Source organism: Anser brachyrhynchus, assembly GCF_964034855.1.
Source record: "Anser brachyrhynchus genome assembly, chromosome: 7".
In the NCBI taxonomy this organism is placed as follows: Eukaryota; Metazoa; Chordata; class Aves; order Anseriformes; family Anatidae; genus Anser; species Anser brachyrhynchus.
The window spans coordinates 7,552,371-7,580,115 of record NC_137701.1 but is presented as its reverse complement, the minus strand read 5'-3'; the positions used below and the strand labels follow the sequence as shown (position 1 = coordinate 7,580,115).

The 27,745-nt window shown below is 37.4% G+C and overlaps 1 protein-coding gene across 6 annotated transcripts in view; it reads left to right on the top strand.

The window, feature by feature from the left end:
- ZNF804A (zinc finger protein 804A) overlaps nt 1-27,745 on the top strand; it is a 420,932-nt gene that overhangs the window by 207,467 nt on the left and 185,720 nt on the right. For all 6 annotated transcript variants that reach the window (XM_080598898.1, XM_080598897.1, XM_080598896.1 and 3 more), the window contains one exon: nt 13,530-13,673. In XM_080598898.1, coding sequence (XP_080455024.1) covers nt 13,530-13,673 — 144 coding nt within the window. The remainder of the gene's footprint in view (nt 1-13,529; nt 13,674-27,745) is intronic.

The window sequence follows — 27,745 nt, the reverse complement described above, 5'->3', positions numbered from 1 at the left end:
GCAGAACTTGGAAGCTGGCTGGATGTCCACAGTGTTCAGCTTTACCTAATGGACACAGATGCTTCTCTTCAGCTTGTGCTTGTATTGGGCTGGTTTTCAATTTATTTCTTAGTGAAAAGAAAAGCAAATTATTGTTCTCCATTTAAAGCCTGGGTCTTGCTGTGTGAACAAGTTCTTTTTTTTTTTTTAATTTATTTATTTTATTTTTTTTTCTGATAGCGGAGATTTTTTTTTTTTCTTCCCACTTCCCATTCCTGAATACTGCTGTGGTAGAAGATGGAATGTAAACTCTCCTTTGATTTTGCTTCTCTGGTTTGTTTCAAACATTTGAATATCCTGTTATTAGAAAGCCAAATTGCCAATGTTTGTCACAGTGTTTTATCTGTGATCTTATTTGTTTCCTGAGTAGAAGAAATAGATATTTGATGTTGTTATTGTATATTGTGATTCTTATCATGCTTTTATAGAGGTGTAACTCAGTTGACTCTAGTCGAGATGCTTCTGATTTATACCATGGAGAAAGGAGAGCAGGAATAACCAGGTCATGATGTTTTAAGGATGATATCTGTAGCGGATGGTAGTAGTCCACATAGCAAACTGGATAGATGCAAGATATTAAATCAGAGGAACCAATATCTCAGTTTTATTTCTTTTGAACTTTGGAGCTTTCTTTTGTCACAGTTATGAGGAAAAAATACTGTATGCTCACAGGAACGGAGGAAGGAAACTGAATTGTTTGTATATCATGAACACAAGTGTGGTTTGAGACCTTTTTTTCTTAAAATGATCATGAGGGGCATTACGGATGCATCTGTAAAAGCTCTAAAGTGGAGTTGTGTGCATCCTAAATAGCAGAAAATTATAGAAGTAGTAGTGCTATGATTTGATGGCCTCTTCCTGAATCAGCTCCAAACTGAAACTGCAGATGCCAGAAGAGACCAATTAGTACGAATATCAACGCTGTAACTGAGCTACCCAAAATAAGTAACTGAGAAATTGTCAAAGAAAGATCTGAACAAAATGATGGCAAGATTAAAACAGTCATTAATACTGAAAAGCTAAGATAGGGGAAAGGGGCGATGAGCATTACAGTGCAGCTAACCATGCAGCCTACAACAATTTTGTAATTAAGAAGCCATTAGTGGTCTGCATGCTGGATAGCATTATCCCAACTCCCACATCATGTCAGTTAAAACACTGTTAATGTGTTTGATGCATTATGAGGTAAATCAGAGAGAAACTAAGAAGATACACTTGTCCTCTATGCTTCTACAAGATTTCTAGGGTTGGGGAGGTTTTCACTACAAGTGCTCAAGGGGAACATGATGTCTTTTTATCTGGCTTCCCAATTCAGTGTGTTTGGGGCTGACACTCTGGAGAACAAGGGGTCGGTTCTTGGTCATACAACCAAGACATGGCATTTTTTCCTCCAATGAGTCTCTAATTTTTTTTTTGTTTGTGGAAGAGAAAACATTGGGATTACTATGCTTATAAAAGTAGTCAGAGTATTAGAGGTTAAAAGTATTGTGTTGTTAGTGTGTGTGTGTTATCACCAAAATCATTCAGCTTCACACTTTGACAATGTGCCCATCTGTTTCCTACTTCCTTCATTAAGATACTCTCATTTATTAAGACAAGAGGAAATGGAAGCAATTGAAGTGCTAATTTTAGCTTAAACATTAAACTGATTTTAAGTGTTCTATAGAACAAATATCAAGGGAGTCTAAAGCATATATATACACCTACTGGATTTCCACAGTGAATAGATACCACAGAAGATTTAGAACAAACATTAACATAAATTAAACATGGATCTAAAGATTTTTAAGTCCCAAAGGTCCGATCTATGATAAATTAATAGAATAGTTCCAAAGCACGCACAGGAATACTTCTCAAAATTGGCTAATGTGCTAAAATGATCTTAAAGGGCAAAACAAGTATTTCAAATAGAAAGCAAGAGAAAAACAGGACTCAGAGACTTTTCAACTGTATTTTGTAATCTACTGCATGCATTTTAATATATAAAAAAATGAAACCCTTGTTCAGTAAGGTACAACAGAAAATGGATGAAATGGGATACATTTCACATATGTAAAAGGCTTTCAGAACGGAGAGGTATTTCTCAAGCCTTTCTAGTGGCTTTGAGTGGGAAAGGATGACAACATTTCAATAGTCTTGAGCTTATGAGATTTATTTCTCCATTTAACTTCTCTGGTAATTAGTCGATTTTACTAACTAGCCATTTATGTGACAGATGATTCCTTAAGTAAATGCAACAACAGTCATGAAAGCTCGGGAATGCTTTTTAAGCAGATCTGCCAATATTGCATTTAGGGGTTTCAGGAATTAGTGATTAGCTGATTAATATGTACATTTTTGCTCAAAATGATAACAGCCGAGGATGTTGAGATGTCTGGTGTTAACTATTGGTCTTTCGAGCTGGAAAATTGCCCAAAAGGCACCTAACTTAGCACATTGTCAATAAGTAGGTATGAGGTCTTGTATATTACTTGAAATAATAAATATATCACACAATAGTCAATAGTTAATAGAAGTGGAAGAGACTGTATAATTGATTGTAAGAAAATATATGTAACTCTGCTCAGTTACTGCGAAAGGAAAAGCAAACACATGAAGTTACTTGTGCTTTCCTGTGTAGCTAAAAGCAGTGTTTTGAAACCCCTGTGGCTTCACTGAGTGAAAACCTGCACCGATGGAAGTCAGTGGGAATATTGTCATTACTTTCAGTACAACTAGGATTGCACCTAGGGTTTGAGCAATAAGAGTTTAGCAGGGAATGGAGACATTTTACTCTTGATTTATGAAATACATCTTGCTGTGGCAGTTTACTGAATTGTTGTAGGTTTACGTTAACAAAAACAGGGTCGTATCTCTCTGCTGCAAATGCTCTGATTGCTGCCGTTTGATCCAAAAAACATCTCTGTCCATTATTAACAACATGGGATTTATGGCGTGGTTCCCAGCAGTCATTATGCTTCTACATGAAGAGCATTGACACCAGAACAGATATCACATTGCAGCACTGATGGAGTCTGTGACTCCTGATGCTCAGAAGCAGGGAGAGCTCTTTAGGAACTAAGGAGACATCTTTTTTTTTTTTTTTTTTTTTAATTTATTCTTTCCCTAAGCATCCACTGGACACTGTTGGAGATCTCGAAGTTGTTTGAGTGAACATTTTTGGATATTACATTGCAGTTCTCATCGCTATAAGCTTTTGAGAACAATATTCTTCCTTCCTTCCCTTTCTCTTTCTTTAGGTTAGAAACATGGAGAAAAAGAGCAAATGTGTAAGTCATATGAACAACTCATTCTTCCTGAACATGGAGAATAGCCCTGTTCTCATGCATGTGATATAGAGAAGCTGTACACTTTTAAATGCTGGCAAAGTAGCAATGCAGCTAAAATACTCCAGATAAGAACAAGAAAAGCTGGAGAAAGCAAAGGTGATCGATCATTTGTTTCTAATTGGCTTTCTTGGAACGCATCTCCAAAGCACAGGCCTGTGTCAGCCAAGTAAAGGTCAGTGGTCTTCCTGTACTTGCCACTATGCGTGCACATGGGACATTATGCAATCTGAACAGTCCCTAGGATCTATTTTATTTAAACGTTGACCTCCCAAGGCAGGGTCCCTGCTTTTCTGCCCTGCTGCTTGAAAGCCTGCATTTACTCTCTAATTTAGCAGCCAGAGCAGCTCGTATGCCCCCTGCCCAAAGCTGCTGTGCTTTTGTAGCACCTCTGTGTCAGCACAGGCTGCTTCCCAGGTATTTTTCAATATTAGCTAGTTCTCAGCTTCAGGAGCGCTTACCTGACGTTACAAGGCTCTAGCATTAAGACACAAAGGAAACATGTATTTTTCTTCAGTTTTATGTGTTAGGTGGCAGCTGGAAGAAAATGCCTGCCGTGACTAACTAAAAGATAATGAGAATAAATACTTCTGGTTGACACAGCAGTAGTTGGTAAGCTTATGGACACCAGTTACATTGCAACAGTATATTAATGGCATTTAGCAAGTACTTTTTAAGTCCTGGAGACTTGTTGCATATCCTCTCAGGTTAAATTCAGCTCAAATTACAGCATAAAACTAAAAATGCCTGGTAACTTGACGTGATTACATGTGAAGCCATCAAACAGAAATAATAAAACTATGCACTATATAAATGTAATTTAGTGCTTTGAGAGTGACAGGGAGCACAGGTATGAGGCAGCGCATACAGTGACACAGCGAGTTGCATCCCTGCTCCACATGCCCTGAGGCTAGCCTTCGGGCTTTCAAAGATGATGTTGGATCTAGGGAAAAAAAAAAAAGAATAGGAAAAAAAAAAGGACTATTTCTCTGTTTGTAAGAAGAAAAACAGAATTTTGGATAAACCTAAAGCGCTTTGTTAGCTTGCAATTCCGTTTTGGAATTAGTAAACTCCAAAATAAACATTTTCGCTGTTCAAGTTAATCTGAAGTAGAAGAAATACCTTCTTTCTTGACCTTTCAGTAGAATCGTTGAGATTTTTTCCTTTAAGAGCCTACAGATAGAAATGCTATAAATATGGAAATATTCTTACAAACTTAATGTATGTTTGTATCTGACATAAAAAATTCTTAGAGCTCTTTACTGCTTCTTTTGGAAGTATCACATTTTGGCCCAGACAAAAATTTAGCATAATAGAAATAAACGTAATTGACATCTCTAAAATGCCAGGTGTCTTACTCATGTATTTTCTTTGATATGCATATAAATTGCAAGTGGATCAGAAGACAATTATTGTAGTAAATTATGAGTCAATAACAGATACCTGAAGGATTTAAATAAATGATGATTTTTTTTCACTTTTATGGAGCAAAACTGAAATGATAAAAATGCACAGTACTCCCACACATTTCTGTGGTCTCCTGAAATTGCCGTATATCTGATTATTTTCAAAATAATAAACGACAAGATCTTTTCTAATAGGAAAGGAAAATCATGAATTGTGAAGAGAATCTTTGTATGTTAATACTGGAATATTAGTACGTTGTTTATTGCCAGCAAGGTTATTCTTTTTAGATTTTTAATGCATTTTTTTTTTTTTACAAGGGCTTTTTAGTTTTCTTATATAAAAATGGAGATTCCAAGTGTTTGAAAGATTTTTCTCTTTGTACAGATGGCAATATCTCCTTCAATAATCAGAAATGCTGTCTAGGAAAAGAGTTTTGTGCTAATATGTGGTAGAGATAGAACACGGGATAGGAAAGAAAGAAGATACGGTACAAAAACTTTAAAGCCGATTTGTAAAATTTGCCTCAAGGGATTTGTAAAGACTTCTGCACAGTGTTTGCCCAGACCTATTTGTTCTGGCTTGTTTCATCATTTTACAAAGTCTTATCAGTTAAACCTCAGTACTGATGTGACTCTTTGAAAACGGTTTCTTCTTCTCGAATTTTGCAGAACATTTCATCCTCCGTGTCAATCTCAGCATGACGCACTGGAGTTGACATTAATGGTTTTCTGTACGTAAAAAAGCACTTGGTAATTTATATGAGAAAGCCACTTTGAGGTATGAATTCATGTTTGATAGGCTCAGTCTGAAGCTGTTTTCTCAAGAAACTAACTGAGATTCAACCTATAAGCCCACTGTTTTTGTACGTATTAAAGGCCTGTATGTAGTAGATGATGCATCTGTACCCAGAAATCAGCATGTCACATGAGGGATAACTAACAGTGGTGAAAATAGATTCTGGAAGTGTCTGAGAGGAAGGCTGCCCTCCACATTGCAAAAGTGCTGCAGCCTCCTAGCAGCACTGAACAACAACAAGAAATTCAGTAGTACACCAAGGAAAGCTTGAAGTTCAGAAAGCATGCAAGATGACACATGCCAAGTATATGGAGTCTGTTGGTCCCTAGTTATTAATGTGGTGCTCAGGAGGTCCATTTGCATCCTCCTCTTAGTGATTATTTTTGCTACACTCCTCTCCCCACACCATTCCCTCCTTATTCTCATTTTGTTGAGCTATGATCTTAATGTTGACAAATCTTTTTTATTCAAGAGTTCAAAGAGAAAGACTGTTACGTTCCATAAAAGTCACTGGGATTTTACCTAGGCACAAGCCCCAGGAGAGAGTCATTAGTTTTTTTGGTACCCTCACAACTGGGTCCATCTAACTTAGCCCACTGGGAAAACCGTAAGTGGCCTCTTTTGGGCCATGGCACCTGGGCTTCATTTTCTCATGTTGCATTAAGAAAGGTTTGCTGTCAAAACGATTGACAGCAACTCAAAAATAAAAAAAAAAATTCTGGTTGTTTGTCCTTGATGACCTGCTTGTACAATGCTTGAAGAAAGTTTAACCTATAATACCGGTTTTCCTACAAATCCTATATAAAACATGGGGAAAAATGCATAATTTTAAAAACAACCCTGTAAAGGATTTGATAATGTAAACAATTGCAACTGATAAGAGAAGATAGTTAAATGGAGCATGTGTAAAATTTTTTAATATTAAGGAAGTGGTAGCGCATGTAAGATAATTTTATTTCGTTTCTTCCACTGAGTCTTGCTGTGGGACACCTTACAGGTAGATTTTGCTGTGATCTGTGGCTGGGTAAGGTGAAGTGACATCATAAACATAAAAAACATCACATATAAAATCAGAACAAAAGATTTCTCTTTCATAGTTCAAATCCCAAAACAGCATGGGTTCTATTCCAAGAAAAGGATGTACAGTTATATATATAAAAATATATATTAAGGTAAAGTTCATTATCATATAACCAGCTTACATAAAGATAAATGGAACACAGACACTATCCATTTACTGTTTAAAAGTTTTCTGCTGAACTTGTGTTACATGAATGTAGGCAAAAAAAAAAAAACATTTCACATGTACAATGCCTATTTTGTGGTGTTTACACATTCTGTGGAATCTCATCCACTTTCAGGTGGTATCATCATGCCAAACATGTTCGTACACAGTCCCCATGCACTATGAGAGAGAGGAAGGAAATTTGTAACATTACTCATTCTAGATGGATTGTACCCATAAAAATGGTGGAATGAAAACTCAAGACATTTCCAAGATACTCTAAAAGGTATGACACTGAAAGCAGAGTCTTTTTGCTCTGTTTTGGGAAGAAAAAAAGTAAGAGTAGGATTTAAGATAAACAGTAACTGTTAAGATAAACAGTAACTGTTACTCTGTTTGCATTTTTCCCTCATTCTTAGTAAAGGTAATAAAATCATAAAAGTGTAAAAATGAAGGGAGACTCTTTAAATTTATTTTTCTCTAGTGGCTCCTTACTTCTAATTTCCATGTTCTGAACTTGCTTAATTAAATCCTGGGAAGGTTATGTTATTAAATGTGGCCACCAAAGATTGTTAGCCAAATGATACTGTAATTTATATATCTTAGGCTCTTCAGGGACATGTATGGGAAATTAGGACAGAATATGACTACACAGCTTTTAATTGTATGCAGATTTCTGCTGTTCTCCACATCTTGCCTTTATGGAGTTTTATGTACACGTTGATAGAATGTGGTTCTTTATAAATCACTCTTGTTGTAAGTAAGAAAATCTTTTACCATTTTGGATATACATATATATATTTGTATGTATGTATTTTTTTCAATTGGGTGCCATAATTCCTGTAATTCCCTCAGTAGACACAAAAATCAAAGACCTTTCTTTTCCATTCTTTCAACATTTTATTTGACATGCAGTTTCTCCCAGCCTTAATCAAAGTAAAAATGCATAATAGATTAGTGAGTTAGTATTAATTATGTATTTTGCATGAAATGGTGTGTGTGGGGCAAATAAAAGATGAGTTTATTTTTACTGAGGTATGTTTACAGATTAGACTGTCCTGATGCTGCTCAAGTCAGCATAATTTTGCAGCTGAAGGCATGCGAGCTGGCACTATCAGATCAACACAGAGAATTTTCAACGCAGAAGAATTAGGTACATCTAGTGAACAGAAATAAATGGCTAAAAGGTGGGCATTTCAGTGACATGGGGAGCTACTGCAAGTTTGAAAATCAAACAAGGAGGGTGAAAACTAATGGCACAAGATGTCTCTAACATAGCTTAACAGTTAGAGCACATAAAATTGAATTGAAGAGCTGTGGAAAACGATCTGAAAATGTTATCTGCCCTTTTTATGCTTTTACTATTTTGCTGCTGAGGCTCTTGGGGGGAGCTGCAGAGCTCAGTGTGGGGTGGGCAGGAGGGTGCAGCACTGGCTGTGATGGAGAGGAGCCCAGGAGTGATGGGGAAGGGTGGACAGTGAGGAGGGAACTGGGGCAGGGATGCTTCCTACAACCACGGTTGTGGTTAATGGAAATTCAGTTGTCAAAGTCAGCCGGAGGGGAGAGGCTCAAGACAAGGATGAACAATGTAATAGCTTATCTCTGAAAGCAGAAGAAAAGATGTTTGGAGGGACTGGAAATACCAGGAGGAGAAGTAAAAACCACCAGGTATATGCTGGCTGTCCCCCAAGATGCTGTTCCTAGCCATTCATCATGATCAGTTACTTGACCTTCAAGACACAGTCTAAAGTCTTCATCTTCATTTAAGCTTTCCCTGGTTATAAATTGAGTGTAAAAGGCAATTAAAGGGTAATTTTGAGGCAGTTGGCAAAGGAACTCTAGCATGCTTGTTTTTTATGATATTTTTATGGTAGCTAAGAAATGGATCTCAAGGAATTCATTTGTTGACAAAACTGACTGTTGGCAGCCTGCTATTTGTGCTCTAAATTATGATTACCTATTAATGTGAACGCACCCAAAAGCCTTAGCGATGGATGCCTATTTTCATAAATACAGATATAATCGTAACAAAGCCCTTGATCTGGGTACATGGATTAAGGGGGCTGTGTGTCCCTGAAAATGGATACTTAACAATGTGCAGTACAGGTGATGGACTGTTTACCTCACCTTCTGGATTCATTGGACAGTGATTTTAAAAGGTGCACTTGAATGCTGGTATTTTTGTGCTGATTTACAAAGCTAGCACAGGAATTTGTCCTGAGTAGGGGTTCCGGGAGCTCTGAGAAGTTGTCACTGACTGGATGTAATTACTATCCTTAAGGAATTAAGGATATTCCATAGCTTTAGTTCAAGACAGTGCGTATTTCAAATGGCAAGCATGTTTACAGAATTGCCTAATAAAATATTTTAATTTTCTAAGTAGAAAGCATAAAATTGATAAAACTATGTCTTTTGATCCTGGAAACAATTCAAAATGGATTATAGAATCACAAATATGTGGAACACATCAGTGGAAATGTTGTTGCATTTGGTTTGGAGAGATTTGCTGACAGTCATGGAAAATATCCTCTTCCTCCTGTTGCCCCACCAAGTCAAGGAAGACTTAATTTGTTATTTTTAATTTCTGTATCTGTCTAAGATTCACTCAAATCCAGGGCAAAAAATGGTCGTTTTTTATGCTGCTGAGTTAATTACATACTGAGTCAAGTACTGTGTAAGTAGAATAAGGATATCAGAATGGCGTCTGTGGTTGAAGGGTGTAAGTCATTCCAGGTGCACAGAGCTATCTGTAAATGGCAAATTTATTTACTTGGTAAATCTACATGACACACAAACTAAATGAAGATCCTAATTTTAGGATAACGAAATACAACAAGTAGTTCCTCTGCTATACAGGCATGAAAATCTCCACAATCATAATAAATATGCAAATTTTATTTGTCCTCATTTGTTTAAGAATTTTCTTTTAAGCCTTTATCTTTTTTAACATCAAAATGAAATCTGATTACTCTGCAATATCCAATTGCTGCCTTAGTTATTTCCAAACTCCTATTTGAATAGATTAATAAAAATAATAGAACTTAAGATATGGTGTAGAAATTGATTTGGTTACAAAATTCCATGCCCCTTGTGAAGCATACTAAAAACAAGCAGCACATGATTTAATGCAGCTTTCATATCTATTTGCCTGTAAGCATTTCATTCAAAATTAATCTTTAAACCTGATGGTTATTATTTCCCCTATTGCTTGAGAAAGTCACAAAAATATGTACTAGCCTATTTTATTGACTTTTTTTTTTTTTTTTTAAATCTGGCTTTCAAGCTCCCTGAAGCAGTGATAAAAGTCAAGGGGTTTTACACCGAAATGGCATCCCTTCACCTGGAGTACAATACCTGCAAGTACAATAATAACAGAAAATAGCATTTTCTGTCTTATGAATATTAGATTGCTTGATAACTGAAGATCAGAGCAAAGATGCTGAAAAAAAGAAATGCCTCTCTGGGTATCTGCCAGTACTTGAAACTGCAGTAGCTAGTACCTGATGGCCAAAACTTGTTACTTCCCTGACTAGTAGCTCAGTGGTCTTTGCTGGATGACATTCAGTGAGATTACTCAAGTGTCTGAAGACAGGAGTAGGTCTGTCCTGAAGACTTGCTGGATCAAAGCAACATGACCATCTATTTCAAGGGATTCATGCTTCTGGTTCTTCCCAACAAGTCAGTGGTTGCAATGGTGAACAGTGTAATGCTGGCTGCCTGTTAGTTCTCCTGGTGTCTAAAAAAAGAAAAAGAAAAAATTCTTTTAAGAAAAAGAAATTTCTTTAGAATATTTCTATCTAGATAATTGTCTTTATAGTAGTGAAAATCTTTATTTTTTTTTATACCTGCAGTCACAGAGAAGTTGAGGTTCTTTAAAACAGATGCTTTTTATTTGCTTGTTTTATATTTTCCTTGGATTGTCTTGAGCATGAAGACACTTCAACACCCAGAATGTTATTACATCAGGCTTTTTATTTGCCCTGATTATTTAGTTCATGGTTTCCACTGCCTGCAGTTTCACAGCTCAGTAATGCTTTCTTATCAATGGGACCAAACATTTATAGGTCAGGGTGGAATACAAGAAAAGTAAATTTGGGGTAAAAAAAATATGTAAAGAGAAAAGAATGAAATACAAGAAGTCTCAGTCTTACCTCATGTTAAAATTCTATCATGGCTGGAGATTGGAAGTATCTTATTTTCATGCTTTTCTACACTGCTTTTTTCTTCTCTGCCGCACAGTGCTCATCACCAATGCCTTACCTGCATTTTACAGTTTTGCTGTGCCTTTTAGGTATGAAATGATATTTCCATCAGAGAGATGGATACCTTGCCCAGTTACTGAACTTCACATTTCTAACTGGAAAGACAAAGATCTGATAAAGTGAAATAAGTGTTGGAGGCCTCATTGCTCCCGATGCTGTACAGAAAGGTTAGCACTCACTGGCCGTGAGCTTGTACCTCTGTGCTTAACAAAACCTTAGTCAAATCTTCAGACTTCTGAAGTTTTATAAGCACACTCTGTTACATTACTTCAGAAGGTAATGTTCAGTCTTCATACTAAAGGCTAACTCATTAGCTTCTCTCAATTATACAGAATTACATGTTATCAGAAGTATATTTATATTACACCAAGCTACTATTCCATTACGTTCATTTATGACAAAAGTATCTTAAAAAAGGGAGACAGAAGAGTTTTTTTTTTTTTTAAATGTTTTGATTATTAGCAATGTTATTCTGCTCTTAGGCCTTAGTGTGTGCTCTTTCTCTTTGTAGCTGTTGTTATGCACAGTCTAGGAACATGAGAAAAGCTGTATCAAAGAGCCGTTTAGCTCAGTACCCTGATTCTGGCACATGCCAGAAATGGATGCCAGAGGAAGAATATAAACTTAAGACAAGCGATGCGTTGTGGTCAGAGGTATCTCTGCACTCGGGCCTACAGCAGAGTGGCTCAAAGATTTCCTGTGCTAATGGTGGTCTCTTTAAAATTTAATAACATGCAATAGGAAGTATATGCATAAAGTTGCTTCCCAATAGCATAAGCTCTTGCATGATTATATGCAGTAGAAATTCAGATCCAGACTCACCTTACTCAACCTCACTTACCACACTGAAGTAGTTGAGTTTGGGGCCAGCAAGGAGGAGGCATACCAGAATTTTCTGTGGAGAGAAGAGAGCTTTTCAAAAACGTTAATCAATAAACCCAAGGAACTGGTCAGATATATTTATATTGACATGTGTTGGGACTCAGTAAATACATAAAAGCAACTCTGTCATGGATGACAAGAATAATATCCTGCTGTCCTCACACCACACACTCTTCTGTTGGGTTGACTGCCTGATGCCTGGCTTAGGAAAGCAGTCTGCCTACAGCAGAAGGAGGTGTTAGAAATATTAAAGCTTTGGAAATAGTAACGTAAATGTAAGCCACAGTTTCACTATGGATAAGTTTTTTGTTATTGTTTTTGTTGTTGTTTTTAAGCTGAAGGTTTATATTTTAAGTAGAACCAAATTATCAATAAGTTGTGATTTGTTCAGTTTGTCAACATTTTGTTCCCAATGCAAAAATTAAATGTCATTTGCTATGTGCCCCTTATGCATATCTTTCATGCTATGAGGAATTTAGCTTTTCAGAAGCTGTCGGAGTGCTCTCTGTTTTGCCCAACCCCAAATCCATCAACAACTTTCCTTTACCCCAGAAGAAAACAGCTTTTTTTGGAGGGTTTGCATTGTTGGATAATGATGTAGAAAAGTTGCGTACCTCATAAAGAGACAGAAAACCTAACAAGAAGATCATTTAAAATAAAATCCTCCCTGAATTTTACAATATCACTTGAATATCTCTGCATAAACTGATCTACAAAATAAAGAAATAATAATGACAGGGATTGCATAATGTTTTCAGAGGATAGCTTCTGGTATGCTGATGTTACTGGGCCTTTTGTTGTAGTTTCACCAAAAAATGGGCATTCAGTCTGTTATTTGCCCTAATGCAAACAAAGTGCTAAATGGGTGGGAGAAGAGTTGCATGATAGTGCTACTGGAATGAAATGAGCTGACCTTGCTAAAATACAACAGATTTATGTAGTGCCTACCAGGATGAATACCATCTTGTTAGAGTGAAAAGCCTACTGTGAGGATGCAGGTATATCTGAATTCACACACAATGGAGAAAAATCTTAAACATCGTCCTAAACAACACATAGCATTGTACAAAGTAACTCAATCCTAATAATGACTTTAAAATGACCCTATTAATTCCATAACTGCAAATACATTCTGTATGATCTTATTATAAAGCTATTCAAAAGCCAAGCAGGGAAGCTTTAAGTCTCAAAATCTTGATGTGATGAGAAGCTCCTAAAACAAGCTTTGTGTAGCTGTTTGCAGCTGTTTACCCAGCTGTCTCCAGCGATTACACCAACCTTATGAGGTCGTTGGCATCTGATGTAGATTGAAGCCACCTTGCAACAACCCTCATTTACCCTGGTAACACCACAGGCTGGTGGATGATTGAGTGGGCCCAAAAGTAGCGTGGCAGTGCTGCTTGAGAATTAGTACTCCTTTGTTACTGCTTGCAATGTGGTTACACTGGGTGTTAGTGCATTGGTGATACTTGCTGGAGAACTACTTTGAGTATGTATGGGGCTAGTTCACTGACTGCAAGTCAACAGCTGATTTTTATTTTTATTTTTTTCTAATTAGTTAAAGGAAAAAAAAATTTTTTTTTTTTTTTTCAGGGACAGGATTTGGTACTAGGGCTGTCGACATTTTGTGTTACCTTTCACATAAGACACACAGTTGTTAAAGTCATCTGCTGCTCATCTTCTCTACTGCCACAGCTACCTGGTGGGCACAAGGCAGGCTTGAATGATTCAGAACAGGTGAGTCATGTTTGTTCTGTCTCTCGCAATGCCCTCACTCTTTGATTTATGTGTTGACTATGACTCTAATTTGGGGTGAGTCAGTGGGTTCACCAAGCAGATAAAGAGTAAGGATGGCCTTGCTGCAACTTTTCCTCAAGGAAGCAGAGATGTGACTAGCTTAAGCCCCTTGTCTCTGAGTGCAAAACTGAATTCACTGTCATATTACTGATATAAACAGTGTTATCATCTGCTGATAGAAAATATAATTACCTAGATAAAAGCTGCAACTATTCGGCATTCAGATTTCCTCTGCATAGCGTTGGGGACAGGGGTTAACAGCTGCTTTTTGTACCCTGTACTGATGGTATGTTACTTGTGCCAAACATGGCCTACCTGGATACTGTAGTCTTAGTACCTCGGGTGTGTCAGACTCTACAGCTATTTCTTCTGCTGTGACCTTTCCTTGCCAAGTAGACTGTAGAGCAGCATCCGATGGAAATGCTCTCTATTCCTCTTGTTGAATGTATGCATTCTTGGGAATGAATGCAAGAGGTGAAAGAGAGCAAGCAAGAAAGTATCTGGTTTGTGCTTCAGCTGTTAGAAAATACTTTTCAAGGGAAGGTGGACATTCTGGGATATTTCTCTTCCTAAAATAATAGTATCTAATATCCCTTTAATGCACAATATGTAAGCAGGCCCTGGGTGGAATGCTTTGATGGATGTCAGGTTACAATATGTCTTCTAGGCGTGTTGAGATTTTCTTCCTGAATAAAAATGAAATACTGAATTTAAGTATCACTATGATATTTTGCCTTGGCTCCCAAAACATAGCTCAAGGTGTGAATTCCAATGGTAAGTTTTGGATTTATTTGAACAGACATAGTGCTTGGCACTGCAGCTGCTAGTGGAGCACAGGGGTAGCTAAGTGCTAGGTGCTTCTCAGCTGAGATACCTATGGTGATATGAATAGCTCTGCTGGATATGGCAGTAAATGCTTCCTAAATGAATGTATCTTGAACAGTGTGGCATAAGCTTTAACCTCTTCTGCTTCAGTGTGCCCAACAGTAAAATATTAACAATACCTTTTAGTACCTCTTAGTATCTTTCCAAGAATAAATGATATGCTTAATTTCTGTAGGAAGAGCATGAGAGAAAGAGGCAGAGTTTCTCAATTCTTTCATTATCATGATATGTTTGACATTAAAGCACTTTGTTTGAAAAAGTTTAATTTTATTAATGCATAGATTCAAACAACTTAGAAACAGGCACATTATTCTTACTCTGTAAGAATAATATTCTCCCTGCTATTATTCTTGTATTGTTAGAATAATAATAGGAAATATTTTTTTTTGTAAAAGAAAATATACAGAGAAAATATACATTTATATTTCACCAAACACTTTGAAAAAGGCTGCCAGCTTTTCAGATCTAAGTGTTTAATATCATTGTTGTGTTCTCAACTCTGTACCCTGAGTTTATCCATTTCTACTTTATCCCAGCAGACCTGTTTTCATTCAGTGAACAACAGGACAGGCGTTTCTGAGGTTGTCTTACTTATTAGTTACTTGTATTAACTCTACTTTGTGTACATCCTCTAAATGTTCTAATTATGTATGGAAAGTGGGTTTTAATATTTAAACATTTTAATATACAAATGTCAACATCACTGCTTCAAAAAAATTAGGAAGGAATGGATAAAGTAGTAGCTGTAGCAGAACCTCCAAAAAGGCTAGCAACGCAAACATTAAGCTCCTACTGTGACTTTAACGCATCCGTACAGTTGTGAATAGGTACTTAAAGCAGCGAGATCAACTTGTCTGCTACAGAATCAGGTAATGTAATTAATATTATCCATAAATTGCTTTTATTTACAGGAAACCATCTGAAAAAGCATTTCTTCCTGAAGTTTATCATTTGACATTTAAAATTTTATGAAATAAAAGTAAGAAACGTTAATATTACACCTATAAATGGTGTGTGTTGATGTCCTTGACAGACATTTCCATCTCAGTTCAGAAACGGGAGTATACTTAAAAGGACACAAATTCTGAATTTCCTTACCCTTTATCGTTTGAAATGAAGAAAACTAGCATTGTGCTCACAGTTCATGTGTTGGCCTTTCTTGATTATTTGGGGGTGGCACTGAGAGGAAGAAAAAAATATAAGCATCCTACCTTTCCATAAACATGTCAAAGGAAAGATTAGCCCAAAATGATATTTTACGATCGTAACAATCTGCAACAGCCACAAATAAAGTCTTGCTGAAAATGTCAGAGAAAGTGTTATTCTAGGATAATCTATCTGCTAGATACAACTGACATTTGATAGTTTAACAAAAAATAAAACTGCGTAGTTTGAGCCAGTGACATCCTCCATCTCATCTTACTTGGTGACTAGAGCCTGGAGACAGACGAGCAATTTCTAAGTCCCCTACTGGCACCAAACTGTACTGTCCTGTGGCTGGGAAGTCTTCTAGGGGAGGTGGACCCCTTCTCTCTCACTAAAACTCTGCTCCACTCAGCCAGAGGGATTGTGACTGTTTAGTATAACATTGCCTTGTGCTTTACCAAGTCATTAGGCTAACAGGGAGCTCCCAGGGTGATGTCTGAGCACTGCAAATTCTGTCCCAACTATTCACAAGAATTAAGAGGAGGATAAGGTAGGTTTGGGATTTTCTTTAGGTCAGATCCTTTCATGTTGATTGGCTTTCAGGAATAACTCATCCAAAATCTTTCTTTGTTGTTTTTATAACAAGATGCTCAGATATTACCATCATGAAGAATAGCAGCTTTGTTTTATTATTTGCTGGCAATGAATTAGCCTGTTCCAATTACTGCCTGTGCACTTTAGGTAACTACAGAGCCACGTAGTCTGTGGCACTGCTCTTTGTTTGGGTAGTAATATTGCACTGAAATCTGGAAAATAGTTTAAATGAAGCATCTGCTTCTGATTACACCTTATTCAAATAGGGCCAAGATTTAGCTTGAAATTTAAAATCGTGTACAAGCCAGTAGTGAATCAGATTAAATTCCTGTAAAGCAATGCATTTGTGGGAATTACAAGCTGGGTATGATAGTATACTCGTTTTCTTACTGTGGGGTGTTATTGTACTACAAATTGCTTTAAACTTTCACAATTGACGTTGAGGCAGACCTGAGAGAGGCTGGGGCAATACTTTGCTCAAGGATGATAGTGTTATCAAAGCCTCTGTTTGGGTATAAATATTTTAATAATGTAGTATTTCTTGTCATAGAGAAAAGATGGCTAATGAATACTTCCCCTATTTCAGCTGCTTGGCTAAGCTCCCTTTTTATTGCAGCAATGCTCATTAGCTTTCTGGCCATATGGTAGTGGTGTATAGATTTCCCTTTTATTCCATCTATTTTCTTCTTGCTGCAGAGACACTCGGCAAGCATGGGTTAATAATGTTGGGCTGAGTTGGTGTTCGCATGCTGCTGCCCTTATATTTGCAGTCAGGCCCTTGGGAAAAGGATGAGAAGGTGGAGTGAGTCACTGCCCAAGGCACCATCTACAACATCTTCTCTGCAGGCAGGTTTTACAGATAGTTTGTCTTTTGGCAAGAGAATCATTGAAAAGAACAAGTGAAAAAACAACCAGCTTTCACAGCAATAAATTCTTCAGATGAGGTGGTTTAGTAGATCTGCCTCGAGTCAAGGCAATGCAATGGTGCTGTCTGTTGACTGTCAGTTTTGGAGCACTTGCATAGTCTGAACAGAAATAAAACTCTTAAGCCTTTCAGATCTATGTTTCATGCAGTACTGGCAAGCAGTAATTGAAGTAGGAGGCACCATTACGTGTTTCTGAACACCAGAGAAAATGGCAGAGTCAAAGCTACTGGGGACAGTTGGGTGGGGAAGCACAGGAGACAAGAAAAGCGCAATGTCGTCAAACAAGGCATAGAGGACCTACTTCAGGGTAAAGTTGGCATAATCTAATAATAAGAAAAAAGAAGGGATGTTGTCTGAATGTTGTATTCCTTCTGTTTGGAAAGCTGTGCAGGTAGCAAGGATAGTCAAGTGACACTGGTGATTACTGCTGATGGAGAACCCAATGCAGGGACTTAAAAAATCGTGAGAATAGGGGGTGATGCAGCCACTCTGGTGGGTTGTTAAGGGTTGAACTTTAGGAGAACTGGTGAAGCAGTTACAGACAACAGTATTTTTGCTGTAGGTGTGAGGTTTTTTTTCTTTTTCTTTTTTTTTTTTTTTTTTATAAGTTCCTTGCACTGAGTTTATGAAGTGCTCTGGGAGATTTGATCTAGTAAGAGATTGTCATGGCAAAACTTATGCTGAGGAATTGGATGTAGCTCAGGTCTGGCAAAAACACTGATTCTTTGCTGCTTTTGCTATCAAGTGCTGCTAAGATGTTCCTGACAAAGTACCAAAACACCCTTAACGAACCTAGATGTGTCATCTCATTTGGAAGAAGGCAAGAAGGTGGCAAAATATCAAGACTGTACTTGACAGTCTTAAGTCTTCAAAATTTTCTAAGAAATCCTGCAGGGAGTGGGACTTTCAATGAGCTCCTCAGTACCTTCTGATTAGGTTATGCCAGAAACACCTCCAGCTCTCCTCCTTTGGAGTATGTGCTAATGCATGAAAAGTCAATGAATGCACTGACCAAATGATACAACCTTTTAAAACAGTCCTCTAAAATAAGACTGAAGCCTACTTAAAAAAAAAAAAATCAAGAGAGATTCTGGATGTTATTTTCCTTTTTCACAATTGAACCCTTAATACAAATTATCTCTTTAATATATAAAGCCTGACAAGTTTACTCAGTTTTCTAACTGAATTAAAGTATTTTGCCTGTTTAATGATGTGTGGCTTTTGTCTTTTAAAATGACTTCTATTTATAAATGCTATTCATAACTTTCCTTTAAAGAAAACAAAATGCAGAATTACTTCTGGACTGCATTTCTTATATTAACAAAAAATAAAATGGCTTCTAACTTTACATTTGAAAATTTGTTAATACTTTGCATGCTTTTGATCAAGCTAATTATTTACTGACAACAGATTGCGTATAAATGGTTAAGGAAAATAGCATTGGGACAGAATGGAGGGTGGTAGAAGATACAAAAGAAATAACTTGAGGTCATCAAGTTCTATATGTAATCAAAAAGTGGCTTCATTTTGTCACTTGTGGAAGATAAAATCATTCATTTATGTTCATTTAATGTGGAAAGCTTGTAGTTGCATTATGGAGTATAGAAAGGTTTTATAGAGGTCAGCTGATAACAAAAGCACATTTACTTAAAAAAACCTGTAACGATCTTTAGCTAGAATAACTAATTTAGGATAGAAAATCCAATTTTTGTTTGTTACACAGCTATATATTGAAATTCATTTTGTTATAGTGTATTAGACGTTAATGTGGTATACTGTTGCTGAATAACTCCTTAAGTGTGTGACCAGTGTATTTATAGTCTTTTTTGTTGTTGTTGTTACAGGCTAACGTCATTTTAAAAGATTAATATGCTATTACTTCCTACAAAGCTAAGCACTAGTCTGATCTTAATCTGTCTACTCTGGAGCAGTTTGCATAAAAACACTGGTTGATCTTTTGTCTGTGCATTTTCTCACAGGTGGTTAGAGAGGAAGCAAGTGCTGTAGAAATCTCTTGTGCTTTCTTGGTGAAGTTTGAAGGTTTAACATTTCTAGGTGTACTATCCTTTTCCCTTGTTGAGATAATGCAACAGAAGTAGGGACAGAGTTTGATTTTTATTTTCGTATCTAGCAGTGTCACTTTTTTTTTCCTTTGTGTTCTTGCTTTAGTTCGAAATCTAATGCAAAGGAAATTGCAGTATTAATAACAAATATTAGATTTTTCTTGGCAAAATGTTCTTCATGAGGGAAATGATAACCTGAAGAAACTGGAAGGGACCAATCTAATTTGGCTTTATTATGGCAAATATCTAAGGGGTATTTCTATTTTAGCCACATAAACCATACCTCTTACTTTTTCAGCAAAAGTCCATTTTGAGTCAAATTGCCCATTAGGCAGGAAAGGAATATTCCTTCTTTCAGGCGCTCATCCTCTGCTCGCGTGTCTTAGAGTACACAAAAAACGCTGTAAATGATGTAAGCAACCTGTTCAGTCTTTCTTCCTTTGTGTTGAACTGATGGGACTTGCTCAGTGTATCTCTGCATAGCATCACCACCCAAAAGAAATTGCAGTGACTTTCAGAGCATGCATCTTCTTCCAAGCAGGCTCGGGGGAGTCAGTCGCTAAGTAGTTCAGGCAGAGAATCCTGATCATTCAAAAGACCTGCAAAACTCAATTTCTTAAAGTTTTACTCTTTTGCATTCTTCTTGAAGTCTATTTGTCTTCTATCTGAGCCTGCTTTTCATGTTAGAGTTCAGCCAGATGTTCTTTTTGGCACTTCTTTGCACTGGATGTTGGAATATTTACTTTTTCAAATATTCACCCATGTGCCACTTGTGCTGTGAGGAAAGCTTTCCCGGTGGCTTCCTACAGGTGTTGAATAATTTCAGTGAAAAATGAAACTTGCTGAATTCCACAGTCAGTTCTAAGTACATAGAAGAGTTGCCAGTAAGGGTGACCTTTTCAGAGAGGGACTTTCAGGGAGTTTCTCTTCATCCATGCAGCTTTTCAGAGGCTTATTTGTAAGATTTCATTATCTCTTTAAAATGAATAATAAAGATTGATAACATTTTAGTAACACAATACTAATAACCCTTGATAAAGATTGATAATGTTATTAACAGCAAGATTAAATAAAGTAATGAGGATGTGGTCATCAGAAAAAAGAAGTCTTTAAAAACAGTTATTTTGGACATCAACACAATGATGTTTCTTTTTTCTGATGTCATCTTGAAGTCTGTCTTCTCAGGACTTGGCAATCAACTAAGTTAAACTGTATTCAATCCTGTAAAAACGTCTCTATTATTATTCCCTACTTTTCTCCTTAGGCTATGTGTTCTACAGGGTTTATGATACTCAGTGGTAAAAATTTGCAGTGAGTTAATAGAATGGAGGGTCTGTGCCTTTAAAATGGGGCTTTCAAGGAGAACAAATGGTCTTTTTTTTTAATAGCTTATAATGCATGAGATGTTCATTTTTGTTATGTTTTAAAATGCTTTCCTAAATATGACTTGAAACCAGCTTTGATTTAAAAAAAAAAAAAATCAAAAGCATGAATAGAAGTCCAAAACTTGGCATAATTGTTTCTGTTATTTTGGTTTGGAAAGGAGTGATGTCATCCACTTGTTTAACTACATGCAGTGCTTATCCTTCATAAATGTTCTTGATATGCTACATGTGACAGTTTTCTTAAATCCCAACTTTCCCTATTTAGAAAGTAGACTTACAATTCCTTTAGAGCTGCACAAGATGACAGTCCTCACTTTAAAAATATCTGCTTTTAACTCACTTTTTTATAAAGCCTGTTGCCGTGTGCTCCACTCAGAGAATCAAATAGAAATTAATCTGCACAATAAACTATTCATCATGAATGTGTCAGCTTCCATAGCATCTTATGGATTTTAAAGAGGTGTTTTATAAGCTACATTATAAAAGATATAATACACTTCTTCTGAAAGAGAAAGCAGAAAAAGATGTTCTTTAAATGGTGCTGTTGTTGTGAATTATGTACTTACAGTCAGACAAATCCACTTGCTTTTAACATCCATGGTTTTGATAGTGTCAGTTCTGCTAAGGTGAAAAGGTCTGTGCTGATGGATGTGATCGTGAGATCGGAGCCACTTCTACTAAGTGTGTCTTGAACCCCTGCTGAATAGGTGTGGTGCGATGGCAGGGGCACCTGAAAAACCCACTGCTCCCTTTTCTCTGCTGAACTGCACAGAGCATCAGTGTTATGGAGACCTGAGCCATGTCGCTAGCTCAGCCTGTCCACTTTGGAATGGGTCACTTCCCTGCCTGTGCTATGGCTTTTTTTGAAGGATAGAATAGGGAAAAAAAAAAAAGTCACAGATCTCGCTTGTCAGTGCATTGAGGTCTAAGATTGAAAATCAGAACTGATGGGTAATGAAACATCCTTCTGTGTGTACCGACATTGTAACAACATCCCGCATGTGGAAATACAAATTTTGGCATTCACTGGCACACATAGGAAACGAATATCATGAACTAGAAAGCTGAACATATTCTTTTTCATCTGGGGTAGCAACCTACGTGCAGACAGATGCAACAGGGAGTGTTTACACTACCACGGCCATATGGTTGGCTTTAGGGAACTAACAGCTTTACCTCTGAGTTGAAATACAGCCATAAGATTGTATAGTAAAAGCAAGTAGCATCAGTAGGGAAAAATGAGCTAACTTTTACAGAGGAAAAGCGTGCTGAATTAAAGTTGTCAAACTGGTGAACTGACCTTTGAGTTGGAGAAAGGGAAAGGAAAGAAATGTTTGCTGCTGTGGTAGCAAAGTGTTTGGAGTTTTCTTTTTATTTTTTTTTTAAATTTAAGGTTTTGTTTTAATGCCCATTTGAATTGGGTCTGACTACAGCTAACTGTAACATCTGTAGTACAGTGCTTCTGGTGGAAGTCCCCTCTGGAGGGTGGGTGGGAGCAGCCTTGACAGAGAACATCCAATGGCTTGGCACTGCATTAAATATTTGTTAGGCTACTTTAATAACATTGTACCTTCATCTGTCAATGTAAAGGATGTCTGAATGCTCTCCCTGGCTTCATTCTCCTGGGTCACCTTATTTTATCGATGACCTGTGATGAATTGTTACGACATGAGGAAAGGTGGCTCTCTCGCCTGTGCTCCCATCCCAACTGACTCGCTGTGGCATGCAGGCATGGAAGTAGAGCAATGCAGGAAAGTGCTCCTCACTTACACACCACAACATGCACAGAAATCTCATCTGGCAGAATTACTTGGGCTTATTAATTGGATAATTAATCTGTATTCCCCCTCTCGTTTGCAACCAGAACTTTTTACAGGGAAGAATTGTGGCATTATCCTGGGGCGCAGACTTGAGAGGGCTATTTGTCAGCACTGAGGTAGATTAGTATCTCCAGCCAAAACAAAACCTAAATCTTCTCTCTGCTGAAGCTAAACATGAGAGCAATATTTCCATGTGCAGTGTGGGAGTTATGCTGGAGACCTCCGTAGTTGTTTAAGGCCAGAGAAGAAGACGAGTTGTTGAAAAGTAAGAAGAATGTAGTATTTCTTATCATTTTTAAAAATCTTCAGTGTCTCTAGTATTGGCAATTGTGTGATGAATGAGGATACTGTCCTACAAATCATTTGCAACGATAGTGGTAACAATGGCTGTGATAACCTGCAGGGGGTGGATTAATCTGTATGGAAGCAGGAGGAAAGCCACAAATGTGTGCCTACCAGAGATACAGGCACTGTTCCTCTTGCACTGTCCCATTTTTTTCTAAGTTTTGGGCAACAAATCCTCTCTTGTCAGAGACTGCTTTTGCTCAAAATAGCAGGAGCCTGTGGATGGAGGTCTCTTCCAACCTGGATGATTCTGTGAAGTGTTGACAGGGCTGTGGTGTGTCTGGCCTCCCGATGACAGACAGCGATGTCCCTGGCTGCCTGGCCAAGCTGGCTCGCTGGGATCAACTGCCTGGCCTCTCTGAGAGGCTGGGTGGCACAAATATTAGGCTAGAGAAAACAGCTGGCACATTGGTAAAGTCCTTGGCACTGCCAGCTGAAGGAATGTGTCTCTCCTCCTTGACTGTAGTTTAGCATGTGGACATCCGTGCCAGTCGTGGGTGCTCAGGTGTGTTAGCCAGCAGAATTCACTTCCAGGAGCTGGAAGATGACACATTTTTCCTTCTAATGTGGAGCTTGTTGTAGTGTTCAGGTGCTTCTCTTGGCCTGAAACCTTGCTATTGTACCGGGGGGTACAGGTCAGAGGGTTTGCACAGCCGGCATGCTGCTTGGGAATCAATTCCAATATTGTTTGATCCCTTTTGGAATTGAGATTTATCTGTCTTAAGTGAGATCCAGAGTCTGGATGGTGGCTCTGAGACTGCCCGGTGCCAGCATTTGAGAAGTGATTCCTGGTGTCTCCTTTTGCAGAAGCTTACGCTTCAGCAGTTTCTCTCCTTTCACTGCTTGCTCATGCCAGGTACCTCTCCACGCTGACTTAATTTGTCAGCCTGGAGCTGTGACTTTGGGGACCCCAATGTGGCTGCATGAAGGCAGTTCTCTCTCTCCTATCTTAAATGGTCATAAGACCAAACCCAACCTAGCAGTAATGATGTGATGCCAAATAAAGCCAGGCATTTATTGAGATAGAGCAGGCACAGATAAATCCCCTATCTATTTCTTCTTTTACCATAACAGATAGATAACCAAAGAAACAGATTTACTAATCTGCTTTCTAATTACTTCGAATATCAGCTGTATATATGTAGTGTTGTTTTTCAAGCTGCTAAAAATCTGTATTGCACAGCCTACTGTGCAGGTCACGTTGGAGTCCCATTCTGCTGTGTGCTGCAAATAGAAGATGTATTTATTGCTCAGCCCCACAATGCCATTTGTATTTTAGCTCTAACACTTCAGCTGTAAAAGATCAGATAGAAATGTTGCAGTGCAACTTAAAGATTGTTCTTTTAAAATTTCTACTAGAGACAGTTACATCTCTAATGCATCTTTCAGCTGCTTTTAATATCAAATAAATCAAGTAGTATTATGAAAATTACAACAATATTGCAGGAGGGTCTTCGGGCCCAAGTTGTTAGCATGTAGCATTGGAAATAGACTAATCTGGTTAAACTTTAACATAAAAATAAATTGTGTTTTCAGTTTATTAAGACACTGTTCCTGGGCTGATACTGTTCATTGGTAGCATCCTTCAGAAATGATCTTTATGCACAGCTTTATTTATTCAATAACATGGCCAACTGGAATAATAATAAAGCATTAATGGTAGAAGAATCTGTGATTGTAACTGTGCAACTCTGTGAATATTATTTTCATTGATTTATTTACTTATTTTTGCTGCTTAGAGCTTATGCCCTTGACCTCAGGAATACACAGTTTTCATAATATGTCTGATCTTCGAGTCATCAACACCATAACAAAGAATTACCTTGAGCTAAGAAAATGTAAATCAAGTGGAAAAGCATCAGCTGGTCCTGATCAGTCCACGCTGCATACATTGTCCCACACTGATGGGTTTATAACGATGATGCTTTTAGAAACAGCTTTTCCACCAAAAATACCAAAGGTGTAGCAACGATAATCTCCCTCAGAAGGGCTCCCCAGGTGATTCTCATTTTAAGACTATTAACAGTAATTACAGTGAGTTATTTCTACACTGAGATTGCTGTTCTCCACACAAATTCTAAGCTTAATGAAAGTTTGGTGAAATCTAAGTTTTAAGATCAGCAAAATCAAGAGACTGTCAACACAGTGCTTGAGTAAAGCCCAAATGCTAGCAATGTGCCAATGTCAGTACGAAGCTTCTTGCGTTGCCGAATCAGCAATCACTTGTAGGTACACAGAACTGATTTTTAATTTTTGTTTATTTTTTTTCCCTCGCAATTCCCCTGCCTGTGGTGATTGGATGCAATGGGGGTATTTTACCTTATCAGCAATGTTGACATAACTGCTAAAAATGAAATGAGAACCCCTTCATTTCCTAGTCAAGTTTAGAAGGACCTTTTGCTGATGTGGGAGGAAGCTGAGTTAAGGTCTGATCTTTTATGGGATTCTCCAAATAATCCTGGCTATTCAGTTGCTGCACTTTTGACTTTTAGCTGAGTACTGTACAGAAGAAACACTGGTAGGAATGGCTGGATTCAAACAGTAACAGTCATAGCTAAATCTAATTATAAATATTGAAATTCTAATTCAATACCAGTAAATTAATTTAGCCAGTAAAGCTAAAATCCATCAATGTGTGGTTTTGAAAAGCACAGTCATTTCGAAGGCTTGTATTTGATATCTTTTTTTTTCCAGATGCACATTTTGTCAGCTCCATCACACCCTGTTTGTTATAACTTCTCATGTCTCAGGTTAAATCTACCATATCAGCTGCACTGATCAAAAAATTGAGTGCCTAAAGCAAGTGATGAATGCCACTGTAGCAAAACTGTCACCACTGCTTATTTGGGGAGGGAGGGAGAGGAAGCTTGCTTGAGATGTGCAATCCAGGCAGACTAATCTGTTATTTTGGGTAAGCCAGGGTAATTTTTTTTTTTAGCTTAACATATTTAATATTTCATAATTGAAATACACAGTAGGCAACATCTCATACAGGAGTAGAAAAAACATGTGTACACACTTTTTATTTAGTGGAATGAAAATTATCTCTGAAGTAGGGCAGTTGAATATCAATGTGCAGATCTGTCACATTTTTCGTGAACTTTAGGTGACAACTTATGTTCAAGACAAAAGCCCATGGCTGCTTTTGTTAACCATCCACACAGAGCTTTCAAACCTCCAGTATCCTTCAAGAGTCTTTTACAGAAGCTTATATGAATGACTTGCTATTAAATGTATAAGAGTTACTAAAAATATCCTCTTGATGTGACTGGAAGAATCAATTTGTCTACCACAAGATCATCCATATCTGAGTCAAAAATAGTTAATTTCTGTAAATTTTCATGTGAATATACATTCCTGCTGTTATTATGTGCATTGTATTTGGGCTGGTAGAGGGCAGCAGCCACAGGAAAGCAAGCTCTGAGAAAATGAACAATTTGAGAAAACCTCAGTGTTATTTTCAAATAGTTTGTTTGATGACTTCAACTCTTCCTATTTTCTTTCTGCCTTTTTTTTTTTTGTAGAAGCAACCTTTTAAAATGAAAGTTGAGTAACATAAAAACAGGTGCCATGTTCTAATACCAGAAACACCTTGTTTTGGCTGGTGCTTAACAAAAATAAAAATAGAAAAGAAATTTCCAAACAAAGAAGCCCATTACCTCAGGTTTTCTTGGAGTTGACAGAACAGCCTAACTTGGTAACTTGGAGCTGACTTGCTTCATCAAACTGATGGGTGGTATTTGGACACAGCTGTTATGTTTGCCAGCACAGCACTTCTACACACCAACATCCACTTTTGCCAGGTTAACTTTTACGGTTTATTTTGATTAGCTTATGCAAGATAACTTCGCTTGTCAGTTGAGATTTTGTCATACTAGCAGTTGTAATATACAATAGTTGTAATAGTTGTAATACAATACTTAGTGCATCATTTATCAAAGTTAAGTTCTGCTTCATAGGGTGGATACCTACACCCTTTTCTTTGAGAAATGAAAACTGCTCTGACATCCTAATGCAATCAATTCAACAGCCGTACACATGGTCTAGGTTGCTTTCCTGTCCCTCTTCCCACCTAAACACTAGTACTTACACTGTTAGTTTCTAGCCATGTGAAACTATTCATAATTTTTATAATTTGTTTAAAAACAACAACAAAAAATAACCATCTTCCTACCTGATAATTTCTACCTGTAATTTTGTGCTTAGATTTGTGGATTTATCACGCTCTGAGTTTTGTTCATCCCTTCAGCTGTAATAATATCTTTTTCATTTTTTCCCCTTGTTTACATTATTTCACCCACTTTTTCTCCCGAGATCATCATCTTGATCCTATTGAAATATGAAGCATATGAAGGAAATTACTTGCCTTATTTTCACTGCATGATTTATCCTATGCCTAATAAGCATAAAAAGTTTCTCCTTTCATTTATGTCAGTCTTATAGAAATACTCATCCCCCCCCATTGTTTTTCCTGCATTTCTTTGCAGCCCCCAGCTGATGGTGACTCCGGGCATTTATCTGTTATCCCTATGTGGCATGACTTATGCGACTAGCATTTCAATTCAGTTCTTTTCTACTACTAGCTCCTATTTAGCCCTCATTTCTTTCTTGATGTAGCTATTCATTCACCTATATCTGAAACTTCTTCCCATAAATGATTTTCAGAAGCAGAGGGATGGGACCTGCAGGTAGGACCTTCAGGTTTACCACAGGCAAGCCTTTGAATTCCCAAGTCTGATTGTCTTTGTAAACTAGTTATCTTAGCTAATGAACTTCTTTCTTTTTAACGTAACATCCCCTTGCCCCAGACCTGTTCTGTTTAGGCTATGCATGGTATGACTGCCTAGC